This window comes from Spermophilus citellus (genome assembly GCF_964194105.1).
Source record: "Spermophilus citellus genome assembly, chromosome: 2".
Lineage (NCBI taxonomy): Eukaryota > Metazoa > Chordata > Mammalia > Rodentia > Sciuridae > Spermophilus > Spermophilus citellus.
The window spans coordinates 215,524,396-215,538,599 of NC_138183.1; the positions used below are offsets into that span (position 1 = coordinate 215,524,396).

General features: G+C 33.7%; 1 protein-coding gene across 3 annotated transcripts in view; it reads left to right on the forward strand.

The window, feature by feature from the left end:
* The window catches only part of ANO5 (anoctamin 5), a 91,916-nt gene that overhangs the window by 26,503 nt on the left and 51,209 nt on the right, over positions 1-14,204 (forward strand). For all 3 annotated transcript variants that reach the window (XM_081278749.1, XM_081278747.1, XM_081278748.1), the window contains 3 exons: positions 5,613-5,681; positions 7,395-7,679; positions 12,934-13,047. In XM_081278749.1, the coding sequence (XP_081134875.1) occupies positions 5,613-5,681; positions 7,395-7,679; positions 12,934-13,047 (468 nt within the window). The remainder of the gene's footprint in view (positions 1-5,612; positions 5,682-7,394; positions 7,680-12,933; positions 13,048-14,204) is intronic.

Sequence of the window (14,204 nt, forward strand, 5' to 3'; positions counted from 1 at the left end):
GCTATAAACATTGATGTGGCTGCATTACTATAGTATACTGATTTTAAGTCCTTTGGTTATAGTAGGATAGCTGGGTCAAATAGTGGTTCCATTCCAAGTTTTTTAAGGAATTTTCATACTGCTTCCAAGATTGGTTGTACCAATTTGCAGTCCCACCAGCCATGAGTGAGTGTGCCTTTTCCCCTACATTCTCACCAACACTTATTGTTGTTTGTATTCTTGATAACCACCATCCTGACTGACGTGGGATGAAATCTTAGAGTAGTTTTGATTTACATTTCTCTAATTACTAAAGATGTTTAACATTTTTTCATATATTTATTGATCAAATGTATTCTTCTGAGCAGTTTCCAGTTCCTTAGCCCATTTATTGATTGGGTTGTTTTTTTTTTTTTTTTTTTGGTGTTAAGTTTTTTGAGTTCTTTATGTATGCTGGAGATCAGTGTTCTGTCTCATGTGCATGTGGCAAAAATTTGCTCCCAAAATGTAGGCTCTCTCTTTACCTCATTTTAGTTTGAATCCATACCATTTATTGATTTTTTATTTTATTTCTTGTGCTGTAGGAGTCTTATTAAGGAAGTCAGGGTCTAATCCAACATGATGAAGATTTGGACCTGCTTCTTCTTCTATTAGGCATAGGGTCTCTGGTCTAATTCCTAGGTACTTGATCCACATTGAGTTTAGTTTTGTGTATGGTGAAAGATAGAGCTTTAGCTTCATTTTGTTACATATGGATTTCCAGTTTTCCCAGCACCATTTGTTGAAGAGGCTATCTTTTCTCCAATGTATATTTTTGGCACCTTTGTCTATATGAGATAACTATATGTGGGTTTGTCTCTGTGTCTTCTCTTCTGTACCATTGATCTACATGTCTACTTTGGTGCCAATACCAGGTCATTTTTGTTACTATAGCTTTGAAGTATAGTTTAAGGGATGGTATTGTAATGCCTCCTGCTTCATTCTTCTTGCTAAGGATTGCTTTGGTTATTCTGGATCTCTTATTTTTTCAAATGAATTTTATGGTTGCCTTTTCTATTTCTATAAGAAATGATATTGGGAATTTAGGTGGAATTACATTGAATCTATATAGTGTTTTGGGTAGTATGGCCATTTTGACAATATTAATTTTGCCTATTCAAGAGCATGAGAGATCTTTCCATCTTCTAAGGTTTTCTTCAATTTATTTCTTAGTGTTACATAATTTTCATTGTAGAGGTCTTTCACCTCTTTTGTTGATTCCAGAGTATTTTTTGAGGCTATTGTGAATGAGGTGGTTTTCCTAATTTCTCTTTCAGAGGATTCATCACTGATATATAGAAATGCATTGATTTATAGATATTAATTTTATATTCTGCTACTTTGCTGAATTCATTTACTAATTCTAGGAGTTCTGGTGGAGGGTTTTGGATCCCCAAAATATAGCATCATGTTGTCAGCAAATAATGATAGTTTGAGTTCTTCTTTTCCTATTCATTCCTTTTAATTTCTTTTGTCTGTCTAATTGCTCTGGCTAGAGTTTCAAGGACTATGTTGAATAGAAGTGGTAAAAGAAGGCATCCCTGTATTGTTCCTGTTTTTAGAGGGAATGCTTCTTATTTTCTCCATTTAGAATGATATTGGCCTTGGGTTTAGCATAGATAGCTTTTACAATGTTGAGGTATCTTCCTACTGTCCCTAGTTTTTCTAGGATTTTGAACATGAAAGGGTGCTATATTTTGTCAAATGCTTTCTCTGAATCGATATAATCATTTGATTTTTATCTTTAAGTCTGTTTATGTGATGAATTATATTTATTGATTTCCATGTTTTTTATTAGTTGCTCATGACAATACAATGATCTTGACATATCATACATTTGAATCAAATGGGGTATAATTTCTCATTTTTCCAAGTGTACAGGTTGCAGAATCACATTGGTTATACAGCCACGTATATACATACAGCAGTACTAGTGTCTATTTTATTCTGCTGCTCTTCCTATCCTCCCTCCCCCTCCCCTCCCCTCCCATCAAATCTCTCTACCCAATCTAATGTGACACATTTCTCTCTCTTTTTTTTCTTTCCCCCTCACATCATCGTATATGTATTTTGTATAACAATGAGGGTCTCCTTCCATCTTCCATGCAATTCACATTCTCCCTCCCATTGCCTCCCACCTCTCTTCCCTATTTAGTAGTAATCTCTTCTCATGCTCTTCCTCCCTACCCTATTTTGAGTCACCCCCCTTATATCAGAGAAGACATTCGGCATTTGTTTTTTAGGGATTGGCTAACTTCACTTAGCATTATCTGCTCTAATGCCATCCATTTCCCTGCAAATGCCATGATCTTGTTATTTTTTAGTGCTGTGTGATATTCCATTGTGTACAAATGCCACAACTTTTTTTATCCATTCATCTATTGAAGGGCATCTAGGTTGGTTCCACAGTCTAGCTATTGTGAATTGTGCTGCTATAAACATTGATGTAGCTGTGTACCTGTAGTATGCTCTTTTTAGGTCTTTTGGATATAGCCCAAGAAGGGGGATAGCTGGGTCAAATGGTGGTTCCATTCCCAGCTGTCCAAGGAATGTGAGATGAGTCTTTTGATGGCAGCATATTGTTGTGTCATTTTTAAAATATCCAATCTGTCAATCTATGTCTTTTAATTGATTAATTTAGGCCATTCATATTCAGGGTTATTATTCAAATATGATTTGTATTCCTGGTCATTTTGGTTTATTTTTGGTTTTTAACTTGACTTGGTTTCTCCTTTGATTAGCCTTTCCTTTAGTGTATTTCCTCCCTTTGCTGATTTTCATTGTTGTCTTTATTTCCTCCTCAAATATTTTGCTGAGAATACTCTGTAGTGCAGGATTTCTAGTTGTAAATTCTTTTATCTTTTGTTTATTATGAAAGGTTTTATTTCATCATCAAATCTGAAGCTTAAATGTGCTGGACATAAGATTCTTGGTTGGCATCCATTTTCTTTCAGAGTTTTGTATATGTTGTTCCATGATCTCCTGGCTTTGAGGGTCTGGGTAGAAAAATCTGCTGATATGAATTGGTCTCCCCCTATATATGATCTGATTCCTCTCTCTTGCAGCCTTTAAAATTCTATCCTTATTCTGTATGCTAGGCATTTTCATTGTAATGTGCTTGGTGTGGATCTGTTGTAATTTTGTACATTTGCTGTCCTTTAAGCCACTTGTATTTGATTTTCCTATTCATTCTTCATATTTGGGAATTTTTCTGGTATTATTTCATTGAATAGATTGTTCATTCCTTTGGTTTGAATCTCTGTGCCTTCCTGTATCCCAATATATCTCATTTTTTATGCTGTTCTATAATTCTTGGGTATTCTGTTCATGGTTCCTTACCATCTTCACTGTGTGATTAACTTTATTTTCTGGATTGTATATTTTGTCTTCATTTTCTGATGTTCTGTTTTCCAAGTAATCTAGTCTGTTTGTGATGCTTTCTATTGAGTTCTTTATTTGATTTATTGTATCCTTCATTTCAAGGACTTCTGATTATTTTTTTTATTTGTTTGTTTTCAGAATTTCTGTCTCTTTTGCTACCTGTATTTGTTCCTTATCTATTTGTTGGAATGATGGATTCTTACCTGTATTTGCTCACTTAGGTAATTGTTTAATTCATACGTCATCTTAATTATGTACATTCTGAACTCCTTCTCTAACACTTGCTCTGTCCATGAATTCTATTATTGTAGTATCTTGGTTTGTTTGGGGCACTTTCCTCCCTTGTTTTTCATGTTTTCTTTCTGTTTTCCTTCTTGCAGTGCAGATCTGATGTATTACAGTTTCTACCCTATGATCTTGTAGTTTCCCTGCAGATTACCTGTACTTCACCTTGGTATTGGGCTTCTAGTCCCTGGCTGATGTCCCAAGATAAATGCTACTGCAACTAAAGATGATGGTGGCAATAGTAGAAGTAACTCAAGATAGTAGTGGCTGTGTCCCAAGATGGCTGCAACCACTTTTAGAGATGGGGCTGAAAAGGTGTCTTGCCTGTTCAGAATGCAGCTGCCTTTAGGCCCTATCTATTGTCCCAAGGTGGAGGCTACTTTGTGGGGTGGGCTGTGGTGATGGCTCCAGTGTCCCAAGATGTAGGCGGGCTAGGCCTAGGTTTCTGCATCGGTCTGCTGTCTGCAGGGCAGTCCTGGGCCTAATTTTGGCCTCGGCTCCCGTATGGATCAGCAGGGTGGTATTAGCATGTTTTATTCTTGAGAGTATTTTTATTATTCAGTTAATCATTATTTTGCTACAAAAACCATATTTATATTGATTGAAATGTTTTTATTGTCTTTATAATATTCTGAGTCTTAAACTTTTTGTATTGAATTATTTAATAATCATATTAGTGCTTAATTGAAAACCATGAGTATATTTCAAAATTTAACAAGTAATTATTTAAAAAGTAAGCATATTATATATACATTGATTAGTTAGTTTTTTATATTCATGCATGAATAAAAATTAATCTTAGGATGAGGTGGTTCAGCTTGGATTATATTCTTCATTTTTATATATTTTACAATAAAGGAAGGTTTGTTAGATAAGTAAATAGATTGTATTAAAAGTTTTAGTATAACAGTGTCAATCTTTTTTGAACTTCTGCAAAAGTGATTTGATGTTTAAAACAATGTTTTATGATTTGTCAGATAACAATTTAATGCACTCTATTATCAGCTTTATTGAACTCAGAGAATGGATAACCATATGATTTACAAAGTGTTTCTGCAGTTAGAAGAAGAGTTATTCACTTTATCAATACTGAAAGCAATAGTTGAGTCCCCCATCCGATCTTTGGTTTTCTGGAAGTTTGTGTATGCCTTATTTTGCAAAAGAGCAATGATGAAAACGTAGCTAAGAAGGAGAATTTGCAGTGTTATCACAGGCCTAGTCCAACCACCCAGGAAGTGGAGAAGAACAACATATTAAAGCTATTTGTTATTCTTTGAAAAGTTTACAGAAACTTCAAGGTAGACATGCCTATTTGACAATGAATGTCCTAGAATATCCTAGTAAGGCTTTTAACAATTTTTTTTTCACTTTGAAATTCTTCTCACTTAAATCATAATTAAGGCCAAAAAAATTTGGAGCATCAATACATGGTTTTAAACCACACAGTAATTATTATTTACAATAATGACCTATAGTGAAATTTGGCTGCACTTTTTTCTAAGAAACTATTCTATTCTTTAAGATTAAAAAGTCATGATGATATTTGTCTTATAAATTTATTAAATTTATAATTTATTTCAAGAATACTGATTTTTGTAATGTTGAGTCTTTCTAACTAGGAGTATGATATGTCTCTCTGTTTGTGAGGCTTTTTAAACTTTTGTGTTATTCAGTAGTTTTATATGCCTCTTCAAATAGAGATCCTGCATATTTCTTAGAGATTATTCCTCCATGTATTGTATTTTATGTTTTATGTTTATGCATAGGTAAAAAGCAACACATGACATTAAGATGAGGGTATTACATAGAGTACATTTATAGACAAAGCTGAGAGAGCCAGAATCGTCTGGAGCACAGCCTTTGAATTTTGAGTATGCATAGCACTGAGCAAAAAATACTAAAACATTCATTTATTTGTTTTGCTGTAGGAAAGAAGAAAAGAGTTTGAACAAAATCTCAGAAAAACAGGTCTTGAGTTGGAAATTGAAGACAAAAGGGTAAATGTAATTGATAATTTATATGAGAATTTTATGTTTTAAGTCTTGTTTTCTCCTGTTCCAGCCTTCAAGTGGGTATATTTTGTGTTTAGATCACTATGTATCAGCTGTCTGCACTGGGCATGGTAGTGTCTATGGTCTTACAGGTCAGTAATGTAAAGGAAGGTTGTTCAAATAAAGTAAAAAGATTGGATTAGAAGTACTGTCATAACAGTGTTAATCTTTTGAACTTCTAATTTATATTAGAAATACAGAACTCAGCATATAGTCATGTGATTTAATGTTTAAAATAATGTTTTAGGATCTTTCACCTAGCAGTTGTATTAGCTCTGCTATTATTTTTGTTGAATTCAGAGAATGGGTAATCATCTGGTTTACAAAATCATATGTTTCCTGCATTAGGAATAAGAGTTACTTTCTCAATTTTTTTAAAAAAATATATTTTTGAATGCTTTCTAGAATGTTGGGAGACCAGTGAAACACTTTAAAAATGAGCATATTTTTAAAAATGAGCATACATAATATATCTTTCCAGGATACAAAAGAAGTGAAGACATGGTCTTAGGTTCATCCTTATTTTGAAGACTGTCTATAGTCTGGTACACTAAGTAGTTAAACTGGATATATTACAGCATAAGTCAAGATGCACTGTTCATGAATATACCAAGTTTTTAATATTTCATCCCTGTCTTTCACCATTTTTCTAGAATCACTTTTAAAATTGTTTTTAAAGACACATTTAGTTTCCCACCCTGTCTATATATTTCTAATGCTTTTTAAATTTAATATTCTTTAGTTCTTATTTCTCTCCTACTTTTACTAGCTAAAAATGTATATTACAGCACACAATCTGTAATTTATTCTGCTATATGATGGACCTTTATTATGTAAAGCTCTTCATCTTCATGTAGGCTTTATACAAAAGCTGGATAAGAAGAGTGAGACCATCTTATAGTTTGGATATATCCCTTATATAAACTAAGCAGAATTCTGAGTTTATAGCTAGCCATTTCAGCTGGGTACTGTGGTACATTCCTGTATTCCCAGTGACGGAGTAGGCTGAGCAGGAGAATCACAAGTTCAAAGCCAGCCTCAGCAATTTAGCTAGGCCTTAAGCAACTAATGAGATTCTGTCCTAAATAAAAAAGAAAAAAACAGGAACAAAAGCCTGGTGAGGGGCTGCGGTTGTGGCTCAGCAGTAGAGTGCTCTCCTAGCTTGTGCGAGGCCCTGGGTTCGAACTTTGGCACCACATAAAAAAATAAATAAATAAAATAAAGGTATTGTGTCCAACTACACCTAAAAAATAAATATTTTTTTTAAAAAGGCTGGTGATTTGATTCAGTGGTAAAGCGTCCACTGGGTTCAATACCCAGGACCAAGGAAAAAAAGTTTTTTCCAGAAATTGTTCATAATCATGTGTGGCTGTGTATTTAGGGCTGCATGTTGATGGGCCATGTAATATATTTTACAAAACGTTTTCTCTGTGTCTCTGTCTCACACATGTGTATGTGTATACACATATATAAAATAAACTTATAAATGTATAAGTATTTTAGATCTGTTTTTAGATTAATTTTCTAAAAATTTTGCTATAGTTTTTCAACAAATTAAAATGCTTTGACATCTTTGATTTTTTTTTAAGTTTTGTTTCTTTAATCAGCTCAATAACAAATGATCAGTAAGCTTACTGATTTTGCCTTTATTTTATTCAGGACTCAGAAGATGGAAGAACTTATTTTGTCAAGATTCATGCACCTTGGGAGGTACTAGTTACTTATGCAGAAGTTTTGGGAATCAAAATGCCTGTTAAGGAGAGTGATATTCCCCGAACTGAGAACAGCCCTTTGCGTTATATGCTTGGGCCTGTGAGGCTCCCACAGGAAGTGATGTTTCCTCGCCCTGAATATTTCACTGCCCAATTCAGCAGACATCGGCAGGAGCTCTTCCTCATTGAAGATGAAGCAACCTTCTTTCCATCCTCATCAAGAAACAGAATTGTAGGTAGAGAAGATCTTGCACATCTCTCCAACTATGGCATGTGTGACTATGTGTGCTTTTATATTTGTGCATGTACAATACTATGGGTAGGGTATAAGCATTTGGCAGTATTGGGCAGGTTGGAAAATCTGTTTGGCTCACTTAAACCTGTTATCCTCCACGCCTCTCAATTTTTCATTTAAAAAATGAGTCATTGACACTGTGGATATAGTAATAAAAACAGAATCATGCCATCCTAACAAATCCCTTAACTGAGAGCCTTAACTGAGAGGACTTTGATTTTATATGATCTTTGTAGATTGCTCTTATAATATTCAAGTCTGGTTTTATAAAATCAGTGAATAGTATGAGGAATATTGATCATTTCATGTAAAATTTTAATGTTTCAGTTTATTTATATAGAGATAGAATTTGAGAAATCTCAGAATTTTCTCCCCCAATTTAAATTTCAGCCTTTTGAATCAATATTTCCTCTCCATTTGTACTACTAAGATCTTTTAAGCTTCCCGTTAAAAACCTGTCTCCTAAAGAAGTAAAGGTTCTGTGCCACAGTTTCTTTGTGTTTAAATTAGGACAGTATCCACTTCACAGATTACTCTAAGAATTAAAGGAGCTAAGATATGAAAAGTTTTGAACAGTACATGTCACATGTCAAATGTTCAACAAATTTTAGATATTATCCTTATTATTTGACTTCAGAAGAAAATTTCAGGTTTTGTGTTGCCCTTATACATTGTTGCATACTAATTCAATCACCTGGTTTCTAAAAATCTCAAGGTCCATGCCTTGAGGTGATATGCTTTTTTTTTTTTTCTGACAAGAGGAGAAGCTTAGTTCCATTTTACTCCTAGTTAAAGGTTCATTGAAGGGAGTATTAAAATGTAATTCCTAGGATTTTAGGTATGAAAACATGAATTCACAAACTGAAAGTTTTCTTCATTTTTATACCAATATTAAAAATCAGCAAAAAAAAAAACTTAAGAGGCAACCACTAAGGACATGAAAGCATGAGACACGGAATCAGATGCCCTGGTATCAACTCATAACTCTGTCACTTTGAAATAAGATAACTAAATAAAGAGAACTTCTTGAAACAATGATAATAATTATACTAGTGTTATAGTGAAAATCAATTGAAGGAAATATGCAAAGCACTCTGCAAACGGTAATTTAATAATACTTGTCCCATTAAAAGTTTTGGGAAAAAAAACAGTGAACACACGGGAATGAAATGGGATCTTTATCAGACAGAAATGTTACTCTTTTTTTATGTTTCTTGTTCCATATAAACAGTGACAGTATAGACTAATTCAACATTAAATTATATTCCCCTTCTTCAGAAGGGACAACTACTATTCTTGCTCTATTACACAAGTCATTCGGAAGATTAATGTAAAAAAAGTCCCCAAATCACCCACTTGCAGAGAGGCCACCACAACTTTATTAAAAATATACATCTATAAGGAAATATGCTTGCCCAGAACTGTGTGTTCAACTTCAGACATAAGCCACTTTTGATATTAATCATAGTGGCCAGGGATTATTTTTTCAAATATCTTAAGTATTCCCCTTCATTTTTCTTATTAAAAACATGCCCTTACTTCCACCAGGAAAGAGATTACGACTCAACTGAATGCAATATTATTATTAACATATTTTAGCAATTAAATATTTTTCATTAAGGTATAGCAATTGCTATTTTTGGAGATACTGATATTGTGCAACTAATAGACTATAGTGCACTATAAAGATACTTTTATATGCACTGGGAAACTAAAAAAAATTGTGTAGCTTTACTGCAGTGGTCTGATCTGTGTTGTACAATATCTCAGAGGCATGCCTGTATTATTTCACTTATCCCACTGAGAATCACTCTTTACCTAGGATTAATTTTTATGCATGGCAGAAAATAGTAATTGATTTTCCCCCGTTGTATATGGTCAGCTAACTTGTAACAATTATTGAAAACATTGAACTATTCATACTGTTTTACAGTGCTACCTTTGTCATGACTCAAATATCCACTGTCAACCTACATTTAAATAATCAGAGCTTCTCCAAAGAATAAGATATTTATTTGGGTATATGTATTCCATTCTAAACTATGAGTATATTCAAAGAAATTGAGGCAAGGGCAAATTTCTAATGAGAAGTGGTTCTGATAGCCTTTTGTGACAATATCAGGCAATCATGCAGAAGAACCCTTCCTATGTAACCTACCAGTTTTATTTCGAGTTTGTTGTTAGGGTTAACACAAGTGACTCCATTTTGATTCTGACAACTCTCACATTTCTTTTACACCACAAATTCATAGGTTACTTTTAGCCTCAAATCTGTACCTTTGATCTTTTTATTATTTTTAAAATGAATTTACCAGAGTTCTATAGTCTTGGAAAGCAGGGACAGTTAAGGAAATCCCCTATACTTTTTTTTTTTCTGGGAACAAACTCACTGAAAAAGCCGTTCTTCCTCATATGATTGAGTTGATACTCAGGGATACCTCTACCATCTCATCAGTTTGATTCCACAGCACCATTTATCCAATGCTTTATCCTAAATTTACCTGGAAATTGAACCATCAGACTATGCTAGTGCATTGCTTTTATGAAAAGAAAAAAAATGAAACTTCTTTCTGTCAAGTGGTAGTTACAGCTTGGAATCAGGTATCCAGGCTAAACCTCCACAGAAACTCAGAGATAAAAAATGATATCAGCTTTGTTGCTGTTTACATTTAAAATAAATAGCTCCAAGGAAACTTAAGAAAGACTTTGTTAGTTTGTAAAACTGAGGAGATGACTATTTAAATTTATAAAGATTTATATTCATCACAAAAGAAGAGATAAAGAAGGTAAGGCATTTCCTTTCTGGGACCAGGGAAAATTCAGTTATTTTAGAAGTTTGGCTTACCCTCACAATTTATCCCTTTCAATATTTTGTAGTAACAAAAGCTGCCACAGTCCTTTCAGATTCTCAGTCTTTGTTTCATAAAGGGTCAGTTTAATTGTTTGGCACCATTGGTCCCTCAGAACAAAGACCTTGTTAATTCACGTAAAGGAACTTAACTTTTCGTCCTCACAGGAACCAAAACCTTGGCCTATGATATTCCCTGCTCTTTTATTTCTATCAGGAAATATCTAGTAGAGCCAAACCTGAGCCAACATTAATATGTAGAACAGCTGCAGCTGCTCCCTAACACAAGGAGAAACTCTCCCTAATCCTTGCTTACTTCTTCGTAAAAGAAAATTAAAAAGTATATTCTGCCTGGTCTTGCAGATGTTTGGAGATTTCCTGGTTAAAATATTCTTTCTATTGTCATAGTTGCCATCCCTCTCTTGGAATAATCTTTTTTTAAAATTTTTTATTTTAATTATTTTTTCTTTCTTTGAAAAACTTTTTTATTTATATATGACAGCAGAATGCATTACAATTCTTATTACACATATAAAGCACAATTTTTCATATCTCTGGTTGTATACAAAGTATATTCACACCATTTGTGTCTTCATATAGGTACTTTGGATAATAATGTCCATCCCATTACACCATCATTTCTAGCCCCATGCCCCCTCCCTTACCCTCCAACCCCTCTACTCTGTCTAAAATTCGTCTATTCTTCCCATATTCCCTCTCCGTATCCCCCTATGAGTCAGCCTCCTTATATCAAAAAAAAAAAAAAAAAAAAACACATTCAGCATTTGGTTTTTTGGATTGGCTAACTTCACTTAGCATTATCTTTTCTAATTCCATCCATTTACCTGCAAATGCCATGATTTTATTCTCTTTTATTCTGCAATAATATTCCATTGTGTATATATGCCACATCTTTTTTATCCATTCATCTATTGAAGGGCATCTAGGTTGGTTCCACAGTTTAGCTATTGTGCATTGTGTTGCTATAAACATTGATGTGGCTGTGTCCCTGTAGTATGCTGTTTTTAGGTCTTTTGAGTATAGACCAAGGAGAGGGATAGCTAGGTCAAATGGTGGTTCCATTCCCAGATTTCCAAGGAATCTCCATATTGCTTTCCTTGTTTGATAGTACTATACTTATTACCATTGCTTTGTAATATATCTTAATATCTGGTAAAGCAAATTTTTTCACTCAAGACAAACTTCTTATTTTGGTGACTATGTCTTAAGGAAATAATCCAAAGTATATAAAATAGTTTCATTACACTGTTTATCTAAATTAAAACTACCTTGCATAAATTATGATTTCTTTATTAAGATGGAATATTAAACTTCCCTTGAAATGAATGGACCACATTAGATAATGATGATTCAAGGACAATCACCACATTGCAATCAGCAAGTCCTTGAATGATGAAATGTAAAAGAAAAGAGTGGGAAATGCATTTAAAATAGTGCTGAAGGACCAATTAAACAATCATAAAAGTAGAAGTTACGAAAAGTTCCTGAAGACAAAAAGCAGATTAGAATGAATTGATAGAAATACAATAGCAAGGGAAACCAAGGCCCAAGGTCTAAACAGGAAAAAAAAAATTATATAAAGATGTAAGTGGTTGCAAAATTGTGGACATATGATAATCTTGAGTCAATAAATTCAACTCAAGATAATAACAGGTAAAGGTCCAGCATAAATCATCATAATAATTAAGTGAAGAAATATTCAAAACATCTTGGCTATATATTGATTCTACTTTGTATTTTTTCAAGTGAAATGTTGGTGATATTAAGACTCCATCTGGGGTCTGGGGTTGTGGCTCAGTGGTAGAGTGCTCACTTAGCACATGCAAGGCCCTGGATTCTACCATCAACACCACATAGAAATAAATAAATAAATAAATAAATAAATAAATAGATAGATAGATAGATAGATAGATAGATAGATAAATAAATAAAATAATGGTATTGTGTCCAACTACAACTAAAAAATAAATATATATTTAAAAAGACTCCCATCTGGAATCCTGACTATCCTAGGAATTCTGCACAAAAGACTCCTGGAGGAGCTTGAGATGAAAGAACCAAACTACATTATAATCAATCCACCCATGACCCCACTGCAAGGGTAGGGGACTCTCAGAACCAGGAGCTGAAATATCTGCAGAGTCCTTATAACCCCACATCCTGTATCTTCTCCCAAAACAATCAAGCGAGGCTTCTTTCTGTAATCTCAGCCTGTGTCTACATTTAGACAAAATGGACATTGTTAAATAAATAGTGATTGAAAAATGTAGAAAGTATAAAAGTTATGAAATGTTCTAGAGTCTTTTTGTATTTACCTTGTAGGTATATTATATTCTCTCACGGTGTCCTTTTGGAGTAGAAGATGGGAAGAAAAGGTTTGGGATTGATAGACTGCTAACTTCTAATACCTATTCATCTGCCTACCCACTCCATGATGTAAGTACAGATTTGGCTTTGAAATTTACTCTTACATTTGCAAATTGTTTTTTTGTGAGATAGAGTCATCCACTTGATTTCTTTTTTCTTAAAATTTGACTAATTCATTCATGATGGGAAAATTCCCGAAGACCTCAATTTGAGAACTCCCCCAGCTATGCTGAAACACCTTGCCAATGCCTCTTGATGCTGAGGTTTCCAATGTAAGTTCATTTTTTAAAAGTAATTGCATTTGCATATGAATTTTTAAAAACCCATTTTGAAAATAGTCAGATTAGTCAACATTTTAGAAGATAATATTTGGAAATTTCTATCTGAACTTATCAGGTCTTTCTCTTAAAGCTTTTATTTTATTTTATTTTATTTTATTTTTATAGCTCTTGAGATGGAACTCAGGGCCATTCATATGCTCAAGTACTCTACCACAACCCCAACCCTTTTTTAAAAATTTTAATTTTGAGACAGGATCTAAGTTCACCAGGCTGGCCTCTAACTAGTAATCCTGTGGCCTTGGACTTCTAAGTAGTTGAGATTGTACTTGTGTGCTACCATTCCTGGCTTCTCATAAAGTTTTGAAGCCATGATGGATTTAGATTGCATTCATTCATGTATTCATTAATCAAATACATAATAGGTTTCTGTTACATGGAAACATTTTCCTAGGTATTATTGGAACACAACCAGGAGTCCAAGCTCACAGACTAGGCAGTTCCTAGAAATAAAGGTTGTACACTACTGCACTACAAGTTATAGGTTTCAGTCTATAAGAACAATTCAGACTAATAATTGAGATTAAGAATTCTTCTCTGGGACTGGCAAATCAAAAAATACTGAGACTTATAGATTCCATAAGAAAGTGACTTTTTACATGATGTACCCATTGAATCAAACTTGAAAACAGCCTGGCAACTAAGCCCTAGTTTCTGGGGTTTCTGAGGGAAATCTGCTGATTTAGATAGTCAGTGTATTCATTTCACTATCTGCTGACAATAGTGCATTTAATTTAATTTGGGATCATCCCTTGGATCTTTTCTTTTATTCCAGTTCTAATCTCCCATACTTAAAGACTTTTTGATGATAGTCTCTTTGCAAGAAACATATTCTCTGACAATATAGAAGAAACAAATATTTTCACTGAAATAAGTAGCAGATAAATC